Source organism: Phasianus colchicus, chromosome Z (genome assembly GCF_987193195.1).
Source record: "Phasianus colchicus chromosome Z, bPhaCol1.hap1.1, whole genome shotgun sequence".
Taxonomy (NCBI): domain Eukaryota; kingdom Metazoa; phylum Chordata; class Aves; order Galliformes; family Phasianidae; genus Phasianus; species Phasianus colchicus.
In genome coordinates, this window is record NC_143476.1 from 34,190,123 (window position 1) to 34,211,562 (window position 21,440).

The window sequence follows — 21,440 nt, forward strand, 5'->3', positions numbered from 1 at the left end:
GTTGAAGGGACTTTACAGAGTAATTTCAGAGGCTCCAATACCTAGCCCGATACACAAAGAATGCTTCAACAGCTAATACGTTCATGGTGACACTTCAAAGTTGTATCTTACACCCAATAGACATTTCTAAACCATACTCTGATCATTTTATTTAACAGTTGACAATGAAAAACTGTTCATGAAGTACAAATGCTTGAAGGTTTGATCATGGTCAACTCACTTTTATCCCGAGTCTTCATTGGATTATAGATGTCATCCATAGTCCTTTGTAGTGACTTGGTCTTCTTCTCACATGGCTCGTTGTTTTCAGTTGATGTTCTTCTTTTTGTGCTGACTTCAGAAGCCTGAAATATAAATTAATCAAATAAATTCTGTTACTTTTATTCCCATCCTCTCTGAAAGACAGCAGTGTCTGATGATTTCATAATGAGACAACACAAAACGCAATTAACTTACTACACACAAAACCCTTCACTATTTAGCTACATTTCTGCTTATAAAATAGTTCATGAAATGCAAGACTACAAGAGGAGCAGTGCATCCTGTGAACAAGCAGGAAGTTGTGCTCAAAAAGAAACACCCACAGCTGCAATGTTTTCAAAAGGCAGCTCAGGGCTAACTCTGCAGCACAGAATTGAACAAACCTTCCTCGAAGTGCCATACCCCATGCTGCCTATGTCTGAAATCAGCCCCTTTGTAAATCCTGATTTCCACGGCTTGGAGTCCTCCTCTTGTAAGATGCCAGCTATTCACCTCTACCTTTGTGAGGTCTTGAAATAGGTTGTGGAAGAAAATCCTCACCACGCATTAGTCCAATTTTAAAATAATAAACTCAGGATCACCCTGGGTGCGTGTGCAGTACTTCAGACCCCGTGGCCTTGGGTGCTTCTGACTGGCACACACTGATAAGGCCTTGTGATGGGAGTAGTCACAGAATCACAGAATGGCCAGGGTTGAAAGGGACCTCAAGGATCACAAATCTCCAACCCCCCTGCCACATGCAGGGCCACCAACCTTCCCACCTAATGCTAGACCAGGATGCCCAGGGCCCCATCCAATCTGGCCTCGAACACTGCCCTGCTAATGTCGGGCAGAACATGAGGAGCGCGGCCAGACACAAAGAAATAACTCGCAGCCGCAACAATGTATAACAGCACCACCATTTCTCTTTCCAAACACACCACAGGTGCTGCCAGCTCCTTGCACCCGCATTTTGCGTAGTAACCTTTGACGGTTCAGGTGCATTACTGAGAAAACTCAGACCCCGGGGCCTCAGAAACCCAGCCCGCAGCCCCCCACGGCAAGGTTTCCCCTCCGGGCCCATCGCAGCAGGGGACTTAGCTTCACACAGAGTCCCCGGAGCGGCACGGCGGACCCGGGCCAAGAAACAGCGCTGCACAAGGGCCGACCTGACGGCCACGCCTCGCTATCACCCCGGGACCCCCCGCCGCCTCCCGCAGCGCACCGTGTGCCGGGCGGCGCCGCTCCCCGCCACGCCGAAGAAGCGGCTGAGCACCGGCTGACCCGCACCGCCCTGCTCCCGCCGCCGTCCTCGCGGCATGGCGTGCACAGGCCGAGACGCCGGGCAGCGGCACCGCCTCCGCCGCCGGATGGAGTCCCGCCCCGGCCCCGCCCCGCGCCGCCACTGCGCGCGGTGAGAGGCGGCGGGCGGAGGGGGCGGCCATGGTGCGCTCGCTCAATTCCATCGTGGCCGTGTGTCAGAACATGGGCATCGGGAAGGATGGGAACCTCCCCTGGCCCCCGCTGAGGTACGGCGGGCCCGCTGCCGCGCGTTCCCGGAGGGGCGGGTGGCGGACTACGTGTCCCAGCGTGCAGCGCGGCACGCCGGCGCCCGGCAAGGGGGCGAGCCGCGCGGTGCGTGCTGGGAGTTGTAGGCGGGACGGCAAGGCGGGAAAGTGCCGAGGCGGCTGGGGCCGTGCTGGGCCGAGAGCGCCGCGGGGGTCGGCGATACGCGTGGGCGGGCCGCGGCCCTGCGCGATGGCCCCGCAGGCAGAGCCGGGCCGAGACCCGGCAGCTTCCCCTCTCCTCCGTCCTTCTCCCTTTCTGCCACACTAACGTAAGTTATTCCTGAGCCTTGCTGTAACGCTCTACTTGTTTATTTGCCAGGAATGAGTACAAGTACTTCCAGAGAATGACCAGCACCTCCCGTGTGGAAGGTAATGTGCACTGAGCCGCTTTACTAAATTCCTGTGGTATCAGTCGCAGAAAAGATAAGGAATGTCACTTTCCACTGGCTTCCTCGGCCTCTCCAGCCCAGCAATAGAAGCAGAACTGCAATTAATTATTCCTCTTCTATGGTCTTATGGCACATGTTTCAAACTCACCAGAAGTTTCCCACCCTGCCTTTTTGAAGGTCCAGGGTGTGTTTTACCACTTCATGTCAGAAAAAGCAAAAAGGCAAAAGTTTTTTTGTTCCATTTGAGCAGCAGCAGGCTTTTTGTTTTTTTTTTTCCTTCTTTTTTCAGGTTCTGTTAGCTTATGTGCTATCTTGTTTGCTGTAGGTAAACTTTGGCCGCTCATTGTACCCCCTGATCCTTGTGATTTGGTTTGTCTGGATGGGGGCTGAGCCATCCCAGCATGCCACTGTGCAACCTTGCACATATGGTGTGTTATAACATGCAACTAGTAATACATAGGAATAGCATTCACATCCAACAAGACCCGTGCAGCAAAGTGATATTACAGACTTGGTAAAATAAAGCCATTTACGGCAGGGCCAAAAAGGTTGTGAAAATGAGCAGGTACAGGAATGCAAAATGCAACTTGTTCTGACTACACACTTCCTCTCACAGAGGAAGTGCAAATAACCCTGTTCTCAGTGCATGTGAAAGAGAATTGGGTTATGAATGATGGATTTGGTCAGAAATAACTCAATAGTGAATTCTAAAACATGATTGAACATTTGTTCCTTTTTTTTTCTTTAAATACTCAAATTTAGCAGTTACGTCTAATCTAATAACTGGAATGATAGAACGTGCAAACAACAATAAATTCTGAACAAAAATGTCCATTCATACTGTGAGAACTCTTGATGGCATCAGTTGTTCTTGCACTTTACTCAGAGGGTGATGAGGCCCTGGCACAGCTGCACGGAGAACCTGTGGATGCCCCATCCTTGGAGGTGCTCAAGGCCAGGCTGAGTGGGGCCCTGGGCAGCCTGATTTAATAGGTGATCTGACAGTCCTGGCCACGGCGAGGGGTTGGAGCTGTGTGGGCTTTCAGATCTCCTCTCACCTCAGCTGTTTTTTGATGGAGATGAATTTGGCTACTTAACTAGCAGAGCCCATGTCAGTGAAATAGACAATGACATGCCTTTTTTTATATATATTTTTTTCTTCTGATTGCAAGTTGACATGTGTGCATTAAGCTGTCTTGGTCTCAACTGCTTGCTAGGGCTTTGGGGGCACAAATCTTTTCTTTTGTGCCTATGACTTACTGCAGAATCAGGGCCCAAGCTTGTACTTTGATAACTGCTGGAATTGATTTGGAAGAGGGAGTGAAAGTCCAGCAGATGTCACTAAACAGCTGAAACAAACCTGGTACAGAGCTGAAATACCATTTAAATAAATGATTTCTTTCTTACTCAGGTAAACAGAATGCACTGATAATGGGTAAAAAAACATGGTTCTCCATTCCTGAGAAGAATCGTCCTCTGAAAGACAGAATTAATATAGTGCTCAGCAGGGAGCTCAAGTATGTATGATGAATAATAAAACAAATAAAAATCCAAATCTAAGAATATGTGTAACAGTGCCTCATGAAGTAATTCTTAATGTAACATTTTTTACATTTGTTTCTCATTACAAAGCATCTCTGCTATTAGTTCTGAGTGATATTTTCACCTTTTTTTTTTTTCTCATTTATTTCTTTATCACTTCATAAAATAATTATCATTACTTTGTGTAATAAGTACTATTTCTATTTGTACACACAAACACTTGTCAGTAGGCCTTGAGACTCCAATATTTCTCTGGTACCTTGTTAAATTGATGAATTTAATCTTTTTTTTTTTTTTTTTTTTTTTAAAGTTTATTGTGATTCACATTAAGGTGAAAAGAGTCTGTCCTTTTTCACAACTGCATTCTTGAGTGCCTCACTCACAGTCATCCAAGTATTCTTAAACAAAAATGTTCACTCAAAATGATTTGTTGATTTAGAATTTGTTACTGGGTTTTGGACAGAAGGTAGAGTTGGGGGGATAAAGGCTTTGTGGATTGTTTTGCAAGTACTGACATTCTAGAATTCAAGCAGAAGTCTGTATTTAATTACATGAACACTTAACATTCCTTGGATATGCTTTGTTAAAAACCTGATTTAACAAAATCAAATCTATAGTTTATCATGCCTCTTAAGTCACAATTAGGATTAAATTGTGATTTATTAAGCAATTCTACAGTGAGTTGAGAATTCTAACATAGCTTAGTAGTAATGCATTTCAGTATAATGAACTAACATGAAACGTTTAGCCACCTGTAAATTCAGCAGAATACATTATATATCTTGATTACATTATTATGATGACAATTTGTCCTTCAAATTTAGTAATAAAACTTTTTTTTTTTCCTAGGGAAGCCCCAGAAGGAGCACATTATCTTTCTAAAAGCCTGGATGATGCCTTAGCTCTTTTGGATTCACCAGAATTAAAAAGTAAAGTAGACATGGTTTGGATTGTTGGAGGCACTTCTGTTTATAAGGTACATTTAAATTACTCTTAGATTATTAAATTTTCTGCTTTAGGAGAAAGATGGCTCAAGTTATTGCCACTTCAGGAAGTGCAGGGGTAAGCCTTTTCCCCATTTCACCTAGTGAACTTGATAGAGCAAGCCTTAGAAAGAAACACTTTGACTAACAAGTTAAAAATATCTGTCCAAGTAACCAAATTGCTCTTGCGATGTCATACAGTCATTGCAGTTTTAAGAACTTTTCTTAACTATCTAAATATCTAGGGTTTTACACCAAGACTTCTGCTGTTTGTTTTTAATTTTACTGCGAAAAGAAACAGGCTGTAGAGAATGTGATAACAAAGAAAAGCAATCCAGCATTTTTAACTAAAATATGGTGCTTTATACAGGTGTGCAAATAAGAAAAGATAATTTAAGAGAGTTAGCGGGTAATAACGAAAGGAGATAAAAAGGAGATAATCATAACACAGAACATAGAACTGACTCATTTTCCCATCCGGTAACCAGACATCTTGACTGCTCCCACTGCAAAGGCTTTTCTTGATGTCTGCTCACGTGCCAAAAAGTATGTGTCACTTTATTCTCAGGACTGTGTCTCGCTCCAATTTATAGGAGGGAGAGGAGGTTCTTTTAATATCTGTATACCCGGCATGAGATTAAGAAACAAAGGTTCAAATGTTGGTCCGAACAGTTTATTACAAATCCTAATCAGGGAGACGGGGAAGGAAGGAGGGTGATAGAAAAGATAGGAAAGAAGCAAGAATCCATAAGGCGGGGATAGTCACCACCAGGATCCAGCAGCGGTCCAGTTGCACGACGTTTTGAAGGTCCCAGGCAGGGGGAGAGCAGCAGCAGCATGGCTGGCCTTGGGCAGCAAGCAGGTAACAGGAAGAAGTCACAGAGCAGTCCGGGAGGAAGCAGCAGGACTCAGGTAGCGGGCCCAGGAGAGTCTGTCAGCATGCAGGAATTCCATATTGAAGAATCTGATGGCAGACACCTTTGTTCTTCTTCAGCATGCAGGTAAAACGCAGAGCAAGTCCAGGAGGGAGAGAAGCAGGTAGTGAGGCTTCTCATGTCAGAAACCTCTTTTTCATGAGAAATCTGTTGCCAGAAAACCTAACCTCATGGTTGTAGGTCCCCTTTTTATTCTTCTTCTTCTGCCAGCGTGGCATTCCTGGGCGCTTGGGTAAGAGTCATGTGCAGCACCTCCTGAGATGGCCATCTTCCTCGAGATAAGCCCACACAAAAGACTGCTTCCTGGTCATTAATCTGTGATTTAGGATTTCACAACCCTTTCCCAGGACTTGTCCATCAGTGTTCTCCAGACAAAGGATTTCTCAACCCTTTCCCAGGACTTGCTTGGAATTGTTTATCTGTGTCCCCAGCAAGCTTTGAAACAGTTATGTAAAAGATTCATCTCTTACAGACTGTCATTGCAGAAAGCTGTGTATGACCAGCAATTCTGCAAATGCCAAGTCTTTCTCTTCTTAAGTAAAGTATTAGCTGTGTAACAAGCAGTAAAACCAGTTGTCTTCTTGTGCTGTGTTTCCTAAGCCATCTTTTCTACCAAACATTTCCTCTCATCTTTATCTCATACGCATACAAAATTAGCCAGCTCTCCATGGCTCCATACATTAGAGTCTCTGAAGTCAACTTTTCAGCCTTTACACAGTCTAGGCTCTGCCATTTAATTCTTAGTTGATTTCATTATTTTCTCATACAATTTGCATTTACCATCAAACAGTACCACACAAAAGATGATGTTCATCAACCTTAGTTCCTTGCACATCAGTCAGGAGAAGCATTCTTTCTTCTGATTAAAAAAAAAAAAAAAAAAGAAAGTCTCTGGAATTGTAAAGCATACTTTTTCTGATAAAAAAAAAATTCTCACACACTAGTCATTTCTGTAATTTAGGCTTCTGTTTGTAATTCTACAGGATGCAAAGTGTGAGCAGAAGCATTTTTGCCTGTGCATTACCTATATATTCATCTAGTGCTGCAAAGAGTAATTTTTTTTTTGTTCATACAGGGAATTTTGTTATATTTTTGAACTTTTTTTTTGTTGTTGTTTGGTATTATCTGGCTGTTACAGAAAACAGTACAGTTTTTGAAACTATTACTAAGATTTAAATTATAAATCAGCATTTTTGGTCAGGACTACTTTTGCAACCTATTACTGTGCTGATCAGCATAAGGAATATAATTTGAGATCTCAGGTGTTCTCATTCTTTCCTGTATTCATTCAGGCTGTTTCAGAGCAATTTGAAGTTCATTAGGGATAAATCTGACAGTTTTATAAATATTTCTGTACCCATGATCTTAATGTGATCTTAATTAAAAGTATTTAATGGAAACCATACACCACAACCAAAACTTCATTTTAGTGCCTATATTAAAGATGTAAAAAGGGTTGCTGGAGTATTTCCTTTATGTTATGTAGTTATGTGTGGGAAGTAAAAATACCAATGGGTAATTGAAGTGAATCATTTTATTCAGTAAGTGTAGATACTGTCTTTTAAAGGACTATTTTCATCTTAGTTCTTTGAATGCCTCAAAAGCTTGGAACTGATTGTGTTCATTAAGAATAAGAAAGTGACCATTTATTCTTCAGTGAGTAAGTGCAGTAGGAGTGATTTTAAGTATGTACCACTGAGAACATGACATGACATTTCTGCTTCTAGCAATTTGGGAGGTTTAACCCAAAGTTCAGATCTTTCTAATCAGGTGGAGTGTTATGAGGACAAGCCATGATGAAGAGAGCATACCACTCCAAAAAGGACTGTACTTTTCTATTCACATCTGTTATGCAGATGATATTCCCTATTCCAACCAGCAAGTCCTTTTATATTCCTGAATCCTGTATCTTGTTTCTCTTCTTATTCAGAAGTAACACTGTAATGCCTGCTAAATAAAACCTATTTATATCTGAGTACTGCTGCACAACACGCAGTAGAGAGATGTTTTTCACCAAGAAGAGCTACTGCATTATGATCCCAGTAAGAACGATTCTTGTACACTGTAAAATGTCATTTTAAATGCTGTTTATTAGAGCTGACACTATAAGGAAGAGCAGGATAGTATAGGAAATTACAAGTCCTTGATACTGGGAACCCCAAATTGTGCAGAATTGAACAAGCCTCTAATCCACATGCAACATGTTTTGCAGACCCCATCTGTACAAGGGGCTACCACATTTGGTCATTCAAGCTATTGGAGGACTTTCTTCTTACAAGAAAACAAGTCTACTCATTATTTTTGCTGTTAAAACAGAAAGAATGTTCATGTGGGAATGTCTTATTGCACTTTTAGATAAAGGCAAGGGCACAATGGAAGCATAATCATTGTTAACAAGTGAAAGCTGTTTGCAGATTCCTCTATATCTATATCATCAGACTGAGTTTGTACTTTGACCAAGGAATACATGCAGCACAGGCCTATAGGCCAACCTGTGTGTTCAGCTTAGAAGAATGCAGCACAGTCCTGAGCCTATGTAGATTAATTAGTATGTGGTTCACAGATTCCTCAACATATAATGGTCTTTCACATACATATTTCCTCAACATATAGTAGTCTTCTTGTAGAATCATTACAAGAAAGAATGGTAGGCTTACACATACTTCTGCTGCACTTTCTTCTGCAGGGATCCTTTGACAGCTTGTTACAAACTTTTTGTGGATGTCTTGGGGGGTAGGTAGCTATTACAGTGCTGTTCTTGGAGTCTTCATGTATTCCACCCTGGTTGATCAGCTGTCTTTGGCATAGGAGTCTTTGGCTTAGGCAGATGGCAACCCATGACCATTCAGCTGTATACAGAAGGAAACTATCACTTCTGAGACTTACTGACCTCTGTAACAGAAAGCAGAACAGCTAGACACAGACATTTTAGTGGCAGAAGGGACACATGAGTAGTGTTGGTTTTAGGAAGCAAAAGCAGAAAGGATTGAAAGCAGCTCCCACAGTCCCCTGAATTGTTCAAAATTATATACATACTGTCTCCTACTTCAGAGTGCCTTTAGAGGTAATGAAAAGCTAGGCACTTTTCAGCAGTGCCCAGTGACAGAACAAGGGTAATGGTTAAAACCTGGACACAGAAAGTTCCATACAAACATGAGAAAAAGCTTCTTTACTTTGAGAGTGATAAAACACTGGAACAGATTGCCTAGAGAGGCTGTGGAGTTTCATTCTCTGGAGATATTAAAATGTGCCTGGATACTTTCCTGTGCAACCTGGTGTATGGAACCTACTTTAGTAAGGAGGGTTGGAGAAGGTCGTCTCCATAGGTCCCTTCAAACCCATACAGTTCTGTAATTCTGTAAGTTTTCGATGTGACTTCTCATTGTCTGAGATCTTGCTCAGCACAGACCATCTTCTTAAATTTGACTTGACACTGCTGGCTTCATTGGATTTTTAATCTCCTCATACAGACGCAAGGTGTAATAGTGCCTCCAGCAAAGCTTTCAGACTCCTCACAGCATAGGTTTACAAATGTAATTTCCTTAGATCTCAGTGTGATAACATCTTGGATCTTCCAGAAGGAGCTGATGTTGCTTCTGATGGTACGGATGAGGAAGGAAGAGTGTGATGAGCCAGCAAAGGCCAGTAGGTCATAGCAATTACAAAGACATTGTGTGGCTTGAGAGACACTCTATGGTTTTGCATGAGCACTTGATGTTTTGAGAGCCTTCTGCTCGTTCCTGAGTGCTTGTGTGTTGCCAACTTGCAGTAGTAACTCACTGTCCCCTGAGTATTAGCAATTGGAGCATATCATATCACATAAGCAGACTTTGTGTCTTGGTTTCATCTTCAACAAGTTCAGTTCATGCACATCTCAGTGCAATCAAAGCATGGTAAGTGAGGACAACTAGAGGATTCATTTCAAAACCACATTTCTTTTCTGAGCTAAGACATTGATACAGATGCGCTCTGTGTGGAATTGATGTCTCTTAATTGTCTGTTAATGGAGAGGTTTGGGTTGGTTTTTGACTTGAACAACAGTGCAGCCTGGAGAGACTAATTAATCTGCTCAATACTGGTTGCATCAGTCTTTTTAAATTGAATTTAATCTGAGTGCTTAAAATTTATTTAGAACAACATTCAGATTTAACTCCGTGGTTTAACCCTGGCAGGCAGTACAGCCCTCCTTAGCCACTCACTCGTTCTCCCCAGGTGGGATGGGGAAGAATTAGAAATGTAAAAACTCATGGGTTGAGATGAAGACTAGGTAAAGCAAAAGTTGCCTATGCAAGCAAAGCAAAGGAAGGAACTCAATTGCTGCTTCCCATTGGAGGCAGATGTTCAGCTGCTGCCAAGCAAATGGAGCTCATTATGTGTAATGTTTTCTTGGGAAGACAAACATTGTCACTCCAAACATCCACTCCTTTTCTACTTTTATTGCTTTTATTGCTGAACATAGTGCTGTAGACATCCCTTTGGTCAGCTGGGGTCCTGGTTCTGTCCCCTCACAGCTCCTTCTGCGCTTTCAGCTCCTTACTGGTAGGGCAGAGGGAGAAGATGGGAAGGACTTGCCTTGCACTGTTCAGCAACAGCCAAAACACTGGTATGCTATTACCACTATTTTGATTAAAAATCCAAAAAGACAGCATCTTCTGAGCCTCTACAAAGAAAATTAATTCTATCCCATCCAAAACCATGACAAATAGGAACTGTAAGTCCAGCGTATCTCCAGGTATTAAAAAGGGACTTTTTAAAAGAAGGAAAACGTGCATAGACTTACTCCTGTGCAAGGAATGGCCTTATAACATGGTAGTTTTTAAGCATTGAGTGTAAATCTTGCTTTGTAGAAAAAACCAAACACAAATCCTAAAGAAGGAACCTACCAGCTGAAGAAAACCTAGCAACAGAACTTAGAAAAAAAAAAAAAAAAAGAGGAAAAAAAGTATGACTCAGGTCCTCAAAACCAAGGCTTCTTTAGTAATACCAAAATGGGCTTTGTGTCAAACAAGCTTTTCCCTTGACAAAACAGGTTTTTCTACTGCATCTTGATAATTTAAAATTGTATTTTGTAATTTATACATTTCTACTCAGCTTCTTGCTTTCTCTCCTTCAGAAGCAAGCGATGCTCAAGGTCACATTGCTGAAGTGCAGAATAGTATTCATGTATTAAATCTGGAGAACTTGTAATTTTGTAGCAGAACAAAAAGTTGTTCTTTCATATGAAGTTTTGTTATTTTCACTTTTGAGTTAATAGCTAAGCTGGCCATTAAGTGATGCTGACAAATCATATTTAACAAAGAGGCTTAAGCTGGAAAATTACATTTCCAGTAATTTCCAAGGGAAAGTTTTGTCTAATATCCATGCTCAGGTGTCTTCCTTATATACTAGTATTTAGGTTTGGGTAATCAGTATCTATTAGTATTTGTTTTGGGTGATCTATCCCCTTTCATTCTTCAAAACTACTGAAGGATTAAGTTGCCACTTGTACGTAGTACAGCAAGTCTCTTGCAGATGTTTAATTACCCTTTAAAACAGTTTCTTAACTAAGTATATAAGCTTCACTGGGTTTTGAATGTCCTGAGCGAGTTGTAAATGCCGTATTTGTTAAGCTTCAGATCTTCACTGTAGCTTAAGGATCACTTCTTCAAAAGAGAAAAACATGAATAATTTGAGTTGCTAGTTTTATTGTGATTTTTTTTCAAGCCTGCCAAAACTTTATTAACTAACACCATTATCCTACATTTTATGGAGTCTTCTCCTATGGAGACATTCAGGACCTGTCTGCAGGCTTACCTGTGCAACCTATTGTAGGGAACCTGCTTTAACAAGGAGTTGGACTCAATGATCTCTTGAGGTGATTATGAGAAAATGCACATTTTAAAGATTACATTTTGATGTGTCTGAATTTCCTACAAACTATAAATATACTAACTGTATTGCCTTAACCACAAGTGAAACAAAATATTTTAAAACTGCATAGCTGCTGAAATAGAAACTGACATTTATGCATTTTCATTTGGTTTTGAAGTGCTGTGTTCAACCAGAGATGTGACCAAGGACTGAGATGCACTTTCTGGGGAGCTGTCTAGATACTATGTTTTTCCCTGCTAATGTGCTGTACTCTGCAGGTTCCAGTGCCATTGTTCCTGTGTCGCACTGCTGTCAAAGAACTTGCTGCAAAGAGCAAGCATCACTGAGTTTTCTGAAGCCGTTGACATGGAGGGCATCACACTGCAGGCCTGAAAGATTTCTCTCACCTGTAAGAACCAGTGTGAAAAGCAGAGTACTGACTCCATTGGCTTCTTTGTTCTCTTCCAAACTAACTAGTCTGGCTCAATCCTATTAACATTTGTGAAAGCTGGTGACACTGTGTAAAGTGAAGAGTATTATTACTAACCTATAGGTAAATGACAGCATCTCAAAAATATCTTTGCCTAGAAACTAAATTCTGAGTCCTTTGTTATGGAAGGTTTCAGAAAAAGTGATAGGGATAGTTCTCCCGGCCTATGGAGAGAACCACTCCTGGCTGTGACAATGTAAATAAATTTGAAGGATGCAGAGTGGTGGTACTGTCTGTACTTCCTTTCCTTGTCCCTGTGAATTCATGATAATCTCAATTATGCAGGTATGGATAGTCCTGAGCAGTTTTGTTTCCAGAGATTACTGTCTTCCCAGTATGTAAACAAAGGTAACTCTCAGTTACTGCAATACTAGTGAATGCTTCTTCACAGAAAAATTTTCCTGTATGTATTTGAACAAGGTGGCAGTGCAAAGACAGTTTTACTCTATTCTTATTACTCTGAGACAGGATTATAGCCATCTGACTGCAATCTCCTAACATCTTTTGTATAAATGTGACAAGCTTACAGCATTACAGCTGATGATACTATCCTTCTGTAGAAATTTGTGTTTTGTAAAAATATATCCCTATGTAATGTAGCTATGCCTCTTGTCAGTGCTTCGTTCTTTTACGTAGTAACAAAATCATATGAAATGAAATTACAATGTTAGCAGTATACCAGTGGATTTCTTTAGTTTAGCAACTTTATTCTTTCTCAGACGTGAGAGGGACACATCCAGCTTTTCCATTATGCATGTCAAACTATATAAACTCAGAGAATTCTTAGCACTGGAAAGAAAGGTGTAGCATTCCCATCGTTCTTTGCTTGTTCATTGTTGTTAGCAAACTTTGACTTGGCATTTCTATGGGAAAAAGTAATCTCTTAGCTCTGAGAAGAGTTGTGTTTTAAGTTTCTTTTCAAAGATATTTGCTGAGATTACAGAGGGAAAGTTTTAAAAGATGCTGTTCTAAACATGGACCCTACTTTCCTCTTGACATTGGAAAAGTCCAGTTTGTAAAGTTTATCTGTTTCCATAGAGGCAGAATGGGTAGGCTTTTTATAAAGGTCACACAGGATTTTTATTACACTGGTCTTGTTCCTTGTAGGAAATTGGTGATGGGAGCTACCACAGTGTTCCATCCTCCAGGTTTAGTCCTAGCAGCTCAGAAAGGAAGGGAAATTACCTCATTGACAGAAAGACACTTCAAATATAAGTGCTTCAGATAGCTACTTTGTCTATTTTACTTATTTTATGTAATCAGTGGAAGATTGGAAGACAGTGGGCGTGTGTCCTTCTAAAACCTGCAAATCTTTGAATGACCAGATATAATTGGTTCCTTCTACAGAAATTGGTTGCTATGCTGTCTGATTTGCAGTGGTTTGGTGATTAAACCTATAAAAGATTAATTTTCTATGTAGTACTTCTGAAACTGCTTCTAATATGCAGCTATTTGTTGCAGAGCTTTAGGGTTATTTTAACCCATGTTCTACAAAGACAACTAATTCAAGGCAGCAGTCCTTTGAGTACAGGCATAGACTAATCTTGTATGGCAGGCTGTCCAATGAAGCTGGAAATTATGGGGAATATAATTCCCAGGTCATCTGCTTCTTGATGTATGATTCAGAGGCAAGTGTATTATTGGTTACCTGGAAAAGTCCAAAAAGACAAGCCTATGCTAAAATCTTTTAATAGATATATAAGGAATATGTGAGTAATAAAGGGCTGGTTCACCTATGGGGGTGACTTTCCTGGGACAAGAGGACTGATTTTAAGACCTCAGCGGTCCTGTCCTCTCTTTCCTTTGGAATGTCATCTCTGTAGGAGGAATCTTCTGGTGTTTCTGAAGAACAGATCAGAAGCTGTAGTTTTAATAGGCTGTGCTCTAAGATGAACCACAATCAGCTTTGTTTTTCCCTATTTCATCAAGCTGCAGAGTCTTAAAAGGTTCAGTAGCTGCTATATAAGCAGACAATCTTATGCAGAGAGCAAGCACCTATGCAGTTCCAACTACAGGTACATATATGATCATAAGATAACTGAGTGGATTATGGGAGGAAAGCACAATAAATGAAAATCATACCAAGAATATCGTTGAGACCCAGTGTAGCAATGGAGTAAGGAAACATGAATGGGCATGTGGTGAGGATGCAGATTTTTCAAATACAGGGAACCACAAGCTCAGAACCATCATGCTTTGGCTTTAAAAATCTCTCCTTGCCCTGATACAACTACTTCTGAGAAGTTCTCCCCTAAATTCTACCTTTTCTATTACATACATTGTCCTGAAATTTGCAAAATAAACAAAAACCAAAGAGCTAGTAAAAAAAAATTATTTGTGGAGTATTATGTTAGTTTACCACAGTGTTGCCTGATCTGTAGAATTATATATTAGTTCCTCCACATTCTGTCTAAATAGTCAAGATTACTTACAGCTGTGTATTAAAATGAAGTAGTATTCACCCTGATTAGAAAAAATATGCATAATATGTATAATACAGAATCACATCATTAAACTCAGAGCAAGTATGTCAAAATTCTATCAAATCAGCACTGTGCATCCTCTAATTCTTCTGTATCAAAAAAATAGATAGAGTAAGCTGGACAAGACAGGAGTGAATAGTTAGTGAACACTAGCAAAGAAGTACCATAATCTTCTTAGAAATTCCAGAGTTGTCATAAAGCACTTTCACTGCCTGCCAGTGTCCGTGAGTGCATAGGAGTAGTTTGCAGAGCAGGTATCAGAGCAGAGTTCTCTCTGAGCAGTTTCAATTAGAGACTCCAAACATGGAAGATTTCATATTTAATACAAAATCTACTTATGTAGGTTTTCTGAAGGTGCTGTCAGGGAACAGGAAGAACCAGCTCTCCTCAGAAGGACAGGATGATGGGGCCCAGAGACAATATCCTGGACAGCACAGCACAGCTTCACCAGCAAAAGGGCACACAGTGATGAGGCAGGTCTTCAGAAAACAGTGAAGGCTCGTGAAGGTAGCTGGGCCAGGCGTAGCCCTGGGGCAACTGGACAGGGCTATAGGGACAGGCTAAGGCTAGGCTGCTATATCAGCCTGTGAAGTGATGCAGCAATGTTCATAAATTGGAATGCAAGTGAAAATTACACTTAACAGAGTGTAGCAAACAGAATACACAGTCAAACTGTATTTAAAATATGCTTCTCTGTATTCTCTATGATATGCTGTAATAACACATGATGATGGGCATTGTGCCACTTCTGTGTACTGGGAAGGAGAGTGTACGTTGTCATCATCTGAAGCCCATTGCTCTTCTCCAAGTTCTTTTTATTTGATATTTAGTTCTTTAGCCTACATAAAGCTGAGCCATGTATACATACAGACTCCAGAGTTCTGGCTGACAGAGGAAGGCATTTACACTTTTTCTGTAGACTGGGGACAAGCAATCCAACAGCATGTTGAGCTCTTCAACTGACATAATGTTTTCTCTAGTGTATAAGCCGCCATTCCATCCCCTTCTTGCTAAGTTCAGTTTTCTTTGCAGCAGCTGCAGTCAGTCACTCCATTCATTTTTCCTTGCTAGTGCAGAGGCCTTAGCTGAAACACTAGAACAGTTCAATTAACCTGACTAAAAAATTAATTTATCCCTCTATTACAAAATAAATGTATCTCAGTAAACAGAACACAGTATTTTGTGTTTATTTGTGAAGCAAATTATTATTCCATTATTCTGCAGATGTATGATTCAATTCCTACAGCTGGCCCTTAATTAAAAAAAAAAAAGAAAATATGATATTTGTAAAGAATCTAGATGAGCACTTGTTCAGTGCAGATGGATATTGTTGTGCTCTTTCATTTTAAGGTATTCTCTGGAAATAGAGCTGCTTTTCCAGAAACCAGCTTCTCAGCAAAGCTAGCAATTAATTTTATTGGATTAAGTTTGAAATTACTTGTTTCCTGTACTTGTCAAAGTAGTACCTAATAGCATGATGCATGGTGAATCATCTTTAACAATGTATTGCTCATTGCCAATCTGGGGGAAAGGGAGAAGCATCAGTAAAGCAATTCCACACATATATTGTAGTCAGGCACTAGTACAGCGTTTTTAACTCATGAGTTTGTGTGTTTGTTAGTAAGGATCTCACCCGGAAGGTATCTTTTTAAACTTTTTCATTCAGGAAGGCATGAAACTTGACACTGTCTTACAGGTTTCAAACAGTGTTTTAACACAGGATTATTAAAAATTTAATTAAACATGAATTATACTTCATAAATAGTCCAGGTATTTTACACAGAATAATTCAACTTTAACTGTTTATTTTATTTTTAAAGGCAGCAATGGAGAAGCCCATTAATCATCGACTGTTTGTGACAAGAATTTTGCATGAATTTGAAAGTGACACATTTTTTCCAGAAATTGACTACAAAGACTTCAAACTTCTCACAGAGTAAGTATCAGAATGTATAATGGTCCTGTGTTCTGAATGGAGACTTAATCATTCAAATGTGTGAGAACCTTGCTAAGGCCACATTCTGTTTGAGTTAGAGATGCAAGTTTCTGCCATCTTCATCACATTGCAGACGTGCTTTATGCTCTAACAAGATTACAAGAAGTTGGGAGGTAGCAAAAATACAAATGGATGCCTCAAGAATCAGCAGGAAAGAACTTTGTCTTTCTGCTCCCATTTTGGTTTTCAGCTAATTAAAGACCAGCAATAAAGAGAAAGTGTGGCAAGATGAGCTCTCTGTCCACAACCTAGGGTGGAGGAGTGGATTAGCTGTGAAGCTGTAGAGAATAAATGGGAGCAGTGCAGAATATGACCCAGACAAACCAAGTGAATGGGGAATGTTAGTTGCATTTTTCAACATAAACAAATTCTGAAGTTCTCTGTGCCCTAACACAATCCTAATGCAATATCCTGATTTCTGACACCAAAATCTCCATCTTTATCTGGGTTGTTTCCCAGGTATGCATTGGTTTTGGTGAACAGAAATCAGAATTCGGTTGATAATTTAGCTGATAATTCCCCCATTGAAATGGAAACCTAACAGACGCTGATCTAAGAAAAAAAGTTTTAAATTCCTTCATCCCTCAATGTCAATATTACTCATACAAAGTCCTTACTTTGTCACAGGGAACTGAAGAGATTTTAAGAGTACCTATTAATAAAAAATTGTTTTAGTAACTCCAGAATAGAAAGGAACACTTTGCAGTAGGTAGCAATCACCTACATATACTTGTAAGAAGCATTTACTATACCATTTCCTCTAAACTATGTAATCAAAAGCAAAACAAAAAAAAATGTGTGTGTCACTTCTGCATTTACAGACATTTTAAGTGACGTGGGAGGATTCAGTCAAAATGTTTGTTGTCTTTTTCATCTGTTTTACATCACAGTCTACTTTTTCAGTTTAAAAAGATGTACATACATGTTGCTTATAGTAGTTAACGTGATTCTCAAAAATAGCTTATAGTTAGTATTCCTGTGATAAGGCTGGTATTTTCATGTCTTTACCAGATAACTCTGTCTCCTGATTGATTAGATAAATTACTGGTGATTTACACAATTACTTTCTACTTTTTGTCCTTTGTTTTTTTTCACTTCCTCCCTCTCTAGATACCCGGGTGTCCCTGCAGATATTCAGGAAGAGAATGGCATCCAATACAAATTTGAAGTGTATGAAAAATCTGTCTCGGCACAATAAAAACAAAGTTTTCTTTAGTTCTGTATGCAACCAGGCATTTTAAATTAGGAAATCTTACTGATTGAAAATACATATTACGTACATATTACATCACTGTGAGAAAATCTACTTGATAGTGCAGTACCTCAATAGTGAAAGATCCCAGATGAGTGTGATCAGCAGCTCCCAGTCTGACAATAAGAGCCTGAAAAGAGGTGTCTTACCTCTGTTTCATTGCTGATCAATCTGAGAGCAGGATAGGTTGTTGTTTTTTTTTTTTTTTTAAATTATAACCCAAAATTGTGCTGACTGTTTCCCCAAAGTATTTTTAAAGCATCATCTTGTGAAACAATTTTGAGGGAAATTCAAGTAATGTTGCCCTTAACTGTTGCACTAAATCTACGTTCTAACATCAGCAAGAGTTGCACTGGACAATTGCAAGTTTATGCAATTTATGACTGTTCAACAGGGCATAACATTGGCCAGTTTTCTATCAGAAGTTTAAACCTTCATTTTGTGTGCTTTTGAAAAACTGTAACCAAGCCTCCTGTATTAAGAGAAAAACACACAAAGTATCAGCTTTGAACAGCCACTGAATTTCCCATGGCAGTTCTACGGCAGTAAACTGATGCAAAGAATAATGTTTGTTGTCTCAGTTTTCCCTGTGTTCCTTTTTCAGATTTAAAAATGTAAGTACTTTGCTATGCTGATCTTCTTTTTCCATATGTGCTGACTTTGTACATCGATCAATAAAGATTTAAATATCATCATTATATGCTTGCATTAAATTGCAAAAGTGTACTGTATTTGCCAATGCTTTGGGAAAGGGAAGAAAACATACTGTTGCCAAGGGGATTAGGTATTTTTCTGGTATTTTTTTGTTATTTTGTGATGTAAGTCACAGTGACCCTGACAAGAGAAAAGAACCTCCCAAAAGCATTTATTATATGTACCAGTTAATATCAGAATACAGGTCAGCGCTAAGAGCTCTGCACAGCTCATCTGCAAAGTGCATGTATGGCAACTGACGTTTATTTAAAGTGGAAGCAAACACTTTATGCTATGTGAGATTATACTGTGATACTGATGTGAACATAGATGAGAAAATTTCTGCCTAAGTATGTACTGCACAAGATACAGTCAAAAGTTTTGCAGAATCAATCTGGTTTCAAAAAATTTCCACTTGGATGCAGATGATTCTTCAGAGAATATAAGAGAAAGTTTCTCTTTGACTTTATAGAATCTTCTCCAGATTTAGCTGCCTTCACTTGCCAAATTCTACACCAAAGATTGACATACTAGCCATTGGCTAGTTAGGTTCTGTTTGAAGTAAACAGATGGGCAGAAGAATGTAAGTCTTCTTATGTTTAAAAAGGCAGTTTGCTGACAGGTGCATTATTTCCAGATGATTGTTACTTTGCAAAATTTTAAATCTGTGCTCTTTTAGAGATACCTCAGATTGTTCATGAAATAACTAAGACAAGAAAAAACAAGTTACTGGCTGGACTTCATATGGGGCCACGTTCAGAAGCAGTACTTGGCTGTCTGACAGGTAGGCTCAGAAAGCACAAAACATCTGTGTGCTACTCACCTAAATTGGGCACTGAACCCATCACTTTGCCATATAAAAATATTTTATACTGTTGTTTGAGAAGAAAATATCTTTTGATCCAAACACAACTTCCCCATGTTTTGTTTACTCCTATATCTCCCAGATATATGATGGTGTGAAAAGCTATAGATTCTAGTGCATGGAGAAATGTCATGTTTTTCCTCATTTCCATGCAGCTGAGTGCAATGAGTAGCACCATGAGTGACAATATAATTACCAACCACCAAGAAAAGTATAGTGCAGATATAATTTAATCCCCCTCATTCATGCTTTCCCAAGAACAAAGTGTTCTAAACAGGTTAAAAATTAAATTTTTAAGGATGATAGTAGTTCTAACAAGATTGCTAAAATGAGAGGGTCCACATAAGAGATGAAATGCAAACCATTAGTGTTTCTGTTGCTTGTCTTTTGTTCATTATCTCTCCTGTCTGAAAGTGGACAGCTATTTCCCATTTGGTTGTAGAAGGCTGATGTTGTAATTAGCTCGCTAGTATTGTTAGGGTCACAATGTATTCAAGGACAGAATTGGGAACATTCCAACAACAAATCACTGCCACTGAGAACAATCCATGGAGAAGAAAGGCAAACACTAAGTAATAGGAGTTTCCTAATTTAGCCAACACAATATTAGTATATATACAGACCGTGGAAGAAGGCAGGAGGGGAAAAGTAATGGTGATTAGTTTATGCATGTTATCTAAGTGGAGCATCAAGAGCATTTGACTGAACTCATAACTGGGACCAGACAACCATATTGTCTTCATCAAACTACAGCTAATTTGTCAAAGGCTTTTGCCTAAAACCAAAATAATTCTAAAGTGTTTAAAAGCAATTCTAGTAGAAAAGGAAAGTGTGAGCAGGCAGTGGCTAATTTGGAGAGGAGGGAAAAAACTACAGGAAGGCTTGTTTGTCCATTGTTGCTGACAATGAGGTGCATAAGAGGAAGCCTAACAAAACTTCCTTCAGTATGAAACAAGAAGATACTTACCTCATGAAGCAGCTGTGCTTTAACTGTCCCTGCCTGCCCAGCAGGACTAGGAATGAAACCTACCAAGTTAGGGTGCACTCTGAAAAATCTTCTGAAGATGCAGGTTCTGGAACAAAAGGATGAAGATGGGGAAAAAAGAGATAAGAAAAGTGTTGTTTTTGAGAAAGATTACACAATTTCTTGTGGTAGTTTGTTCTGTAACAGTAATATTACTGCAAAAACATTTTCAAACTGCCCCAGGGTAGAGTACTTCTAAGATACTAAGACGAAGAATTTCAGGAGTGAAGCTTTTTCAGGATTTAAATGTTTCATTGACTGCTTTTGACAGCCGCAGTGAAAGCCTCAGCTACAAATCCTATGCTGAAGTGCCTAAGCTGCATGTGAAAGCTTAAGTCCCACCCCAAAGGATCCAGAAGCCTGGGAGTTAGCTCTGTGCCCAGACTGGTCCTCTTGTTCTCCTGGGGAAAAGCAAAGCATACATCTTTGTGGCTCCATGTAGGGAACCTACACATTTTTCATTGGCCTTCAATTATAAAGACTTCTACGTACTCTGGAGTGAATTCTGTGTTGTTTTCTCATTTCCCATCTGCAGATCATTGTGTGTCCTTTCACATACAATCAAAGCAAAGTTTGTAAGGAGTCTTTTATCAGATTAATTGACATGACTGGAAGAAGAAAAGGCCTGGAGTCCTTTTCTGATTACATTCTCAAAAGAATGTTTATCAGAAATAAAACTCAAGTGACCCTTTCCACTGATGCAGCTGTGAGACCAGTAGCTCCTCATAACAAGCAAACAGGAATGTAATGTTAGCACACCCTGCAGATAGACCTAGATTATTTGTACACCCGAGTCCAGAGTACACTAAGAAGTAATTCTTTTTGTGGCTCTAGGTGGGTTGTATGACGTATAGAAGAGAGATAATTAATTTCATAATTAATTTTAAATTAAATTTTCCTCATTTGTCTTTGGTAAAAATAGGCATTCTGTAGTGGACTTTTTCTTTCCTCACTTAGTACTTTTGTGCACAGTGCTATTTTGGTCAGTTAAATTGATTTCTTCAAAATATTGAATCTCTGTGTCCTTCATGCATTACATGTTAACATTCTCTTTCCAATGGAATCCTGTTTCTCTTGTCATACAGCAGCTGCACCATTGTCTACTGCATAATTCACAATTTTTTTTTTTT

General features: G+C 39.7%; 2 protein-coding genes across 2 annotated transcripts in view; one reads left to right on the forward strand and one right to left on the reverse strand.

The window, feature by feature from the left end:
- The window catches only part of MSH3 (mutS homolog 3), a 111,020-nt gene extending 109,397 nt beyond the window's left edge, over nucleotides 1-1,623 (reverse strand). Inside the window, exons 1-2 of the mRNA XM_090132645.1 lie at nucleotides 1,466-1,623; nucleotides 221-344 (exon numbers count right to left, since the gene is read on the reverse strand). Coding sequence (XP_089988771.1) covers nucleotides 221-344; nucleotides 1,466-1,561 — 220 coding nt within the window. The 5' untranslated portion in view covers nucleotides 1,562-1,623. The remainder of the gene's footprint in view (nucleotides 1-220; nucleotides 345-1,465) is intronic.
- On the forward strand, nucleotides 1,620-18,426 carry DHFR (dihydrofolate reductase). Its single transcript, XM_031603391.2, has 6 exons — nucleotides 1,620-1,769; nucleotides 2,128-2,177; nucleotides 3,609-3,714; nucleotides 4,589-4,715; nucleotides 16,301-16,416; nucleotides 17,587-18,426. The coding sequence occupies exons 1-6, from the start codon at nucleotides 1,684-1,686 to the stop codon at nucleotides 17,672-17,674; spliced, it is 573 nt and encodes a 190-aa protein (XP_031459251.1). The 5' UTR covers nucleotides 1,620-1,683; the 3' UTR covers nucleotides 17,675-18,426.
- The last annotated feature ends 3,014 nt before the right edge of the window (nucleotides 18,427-21,440 follow it).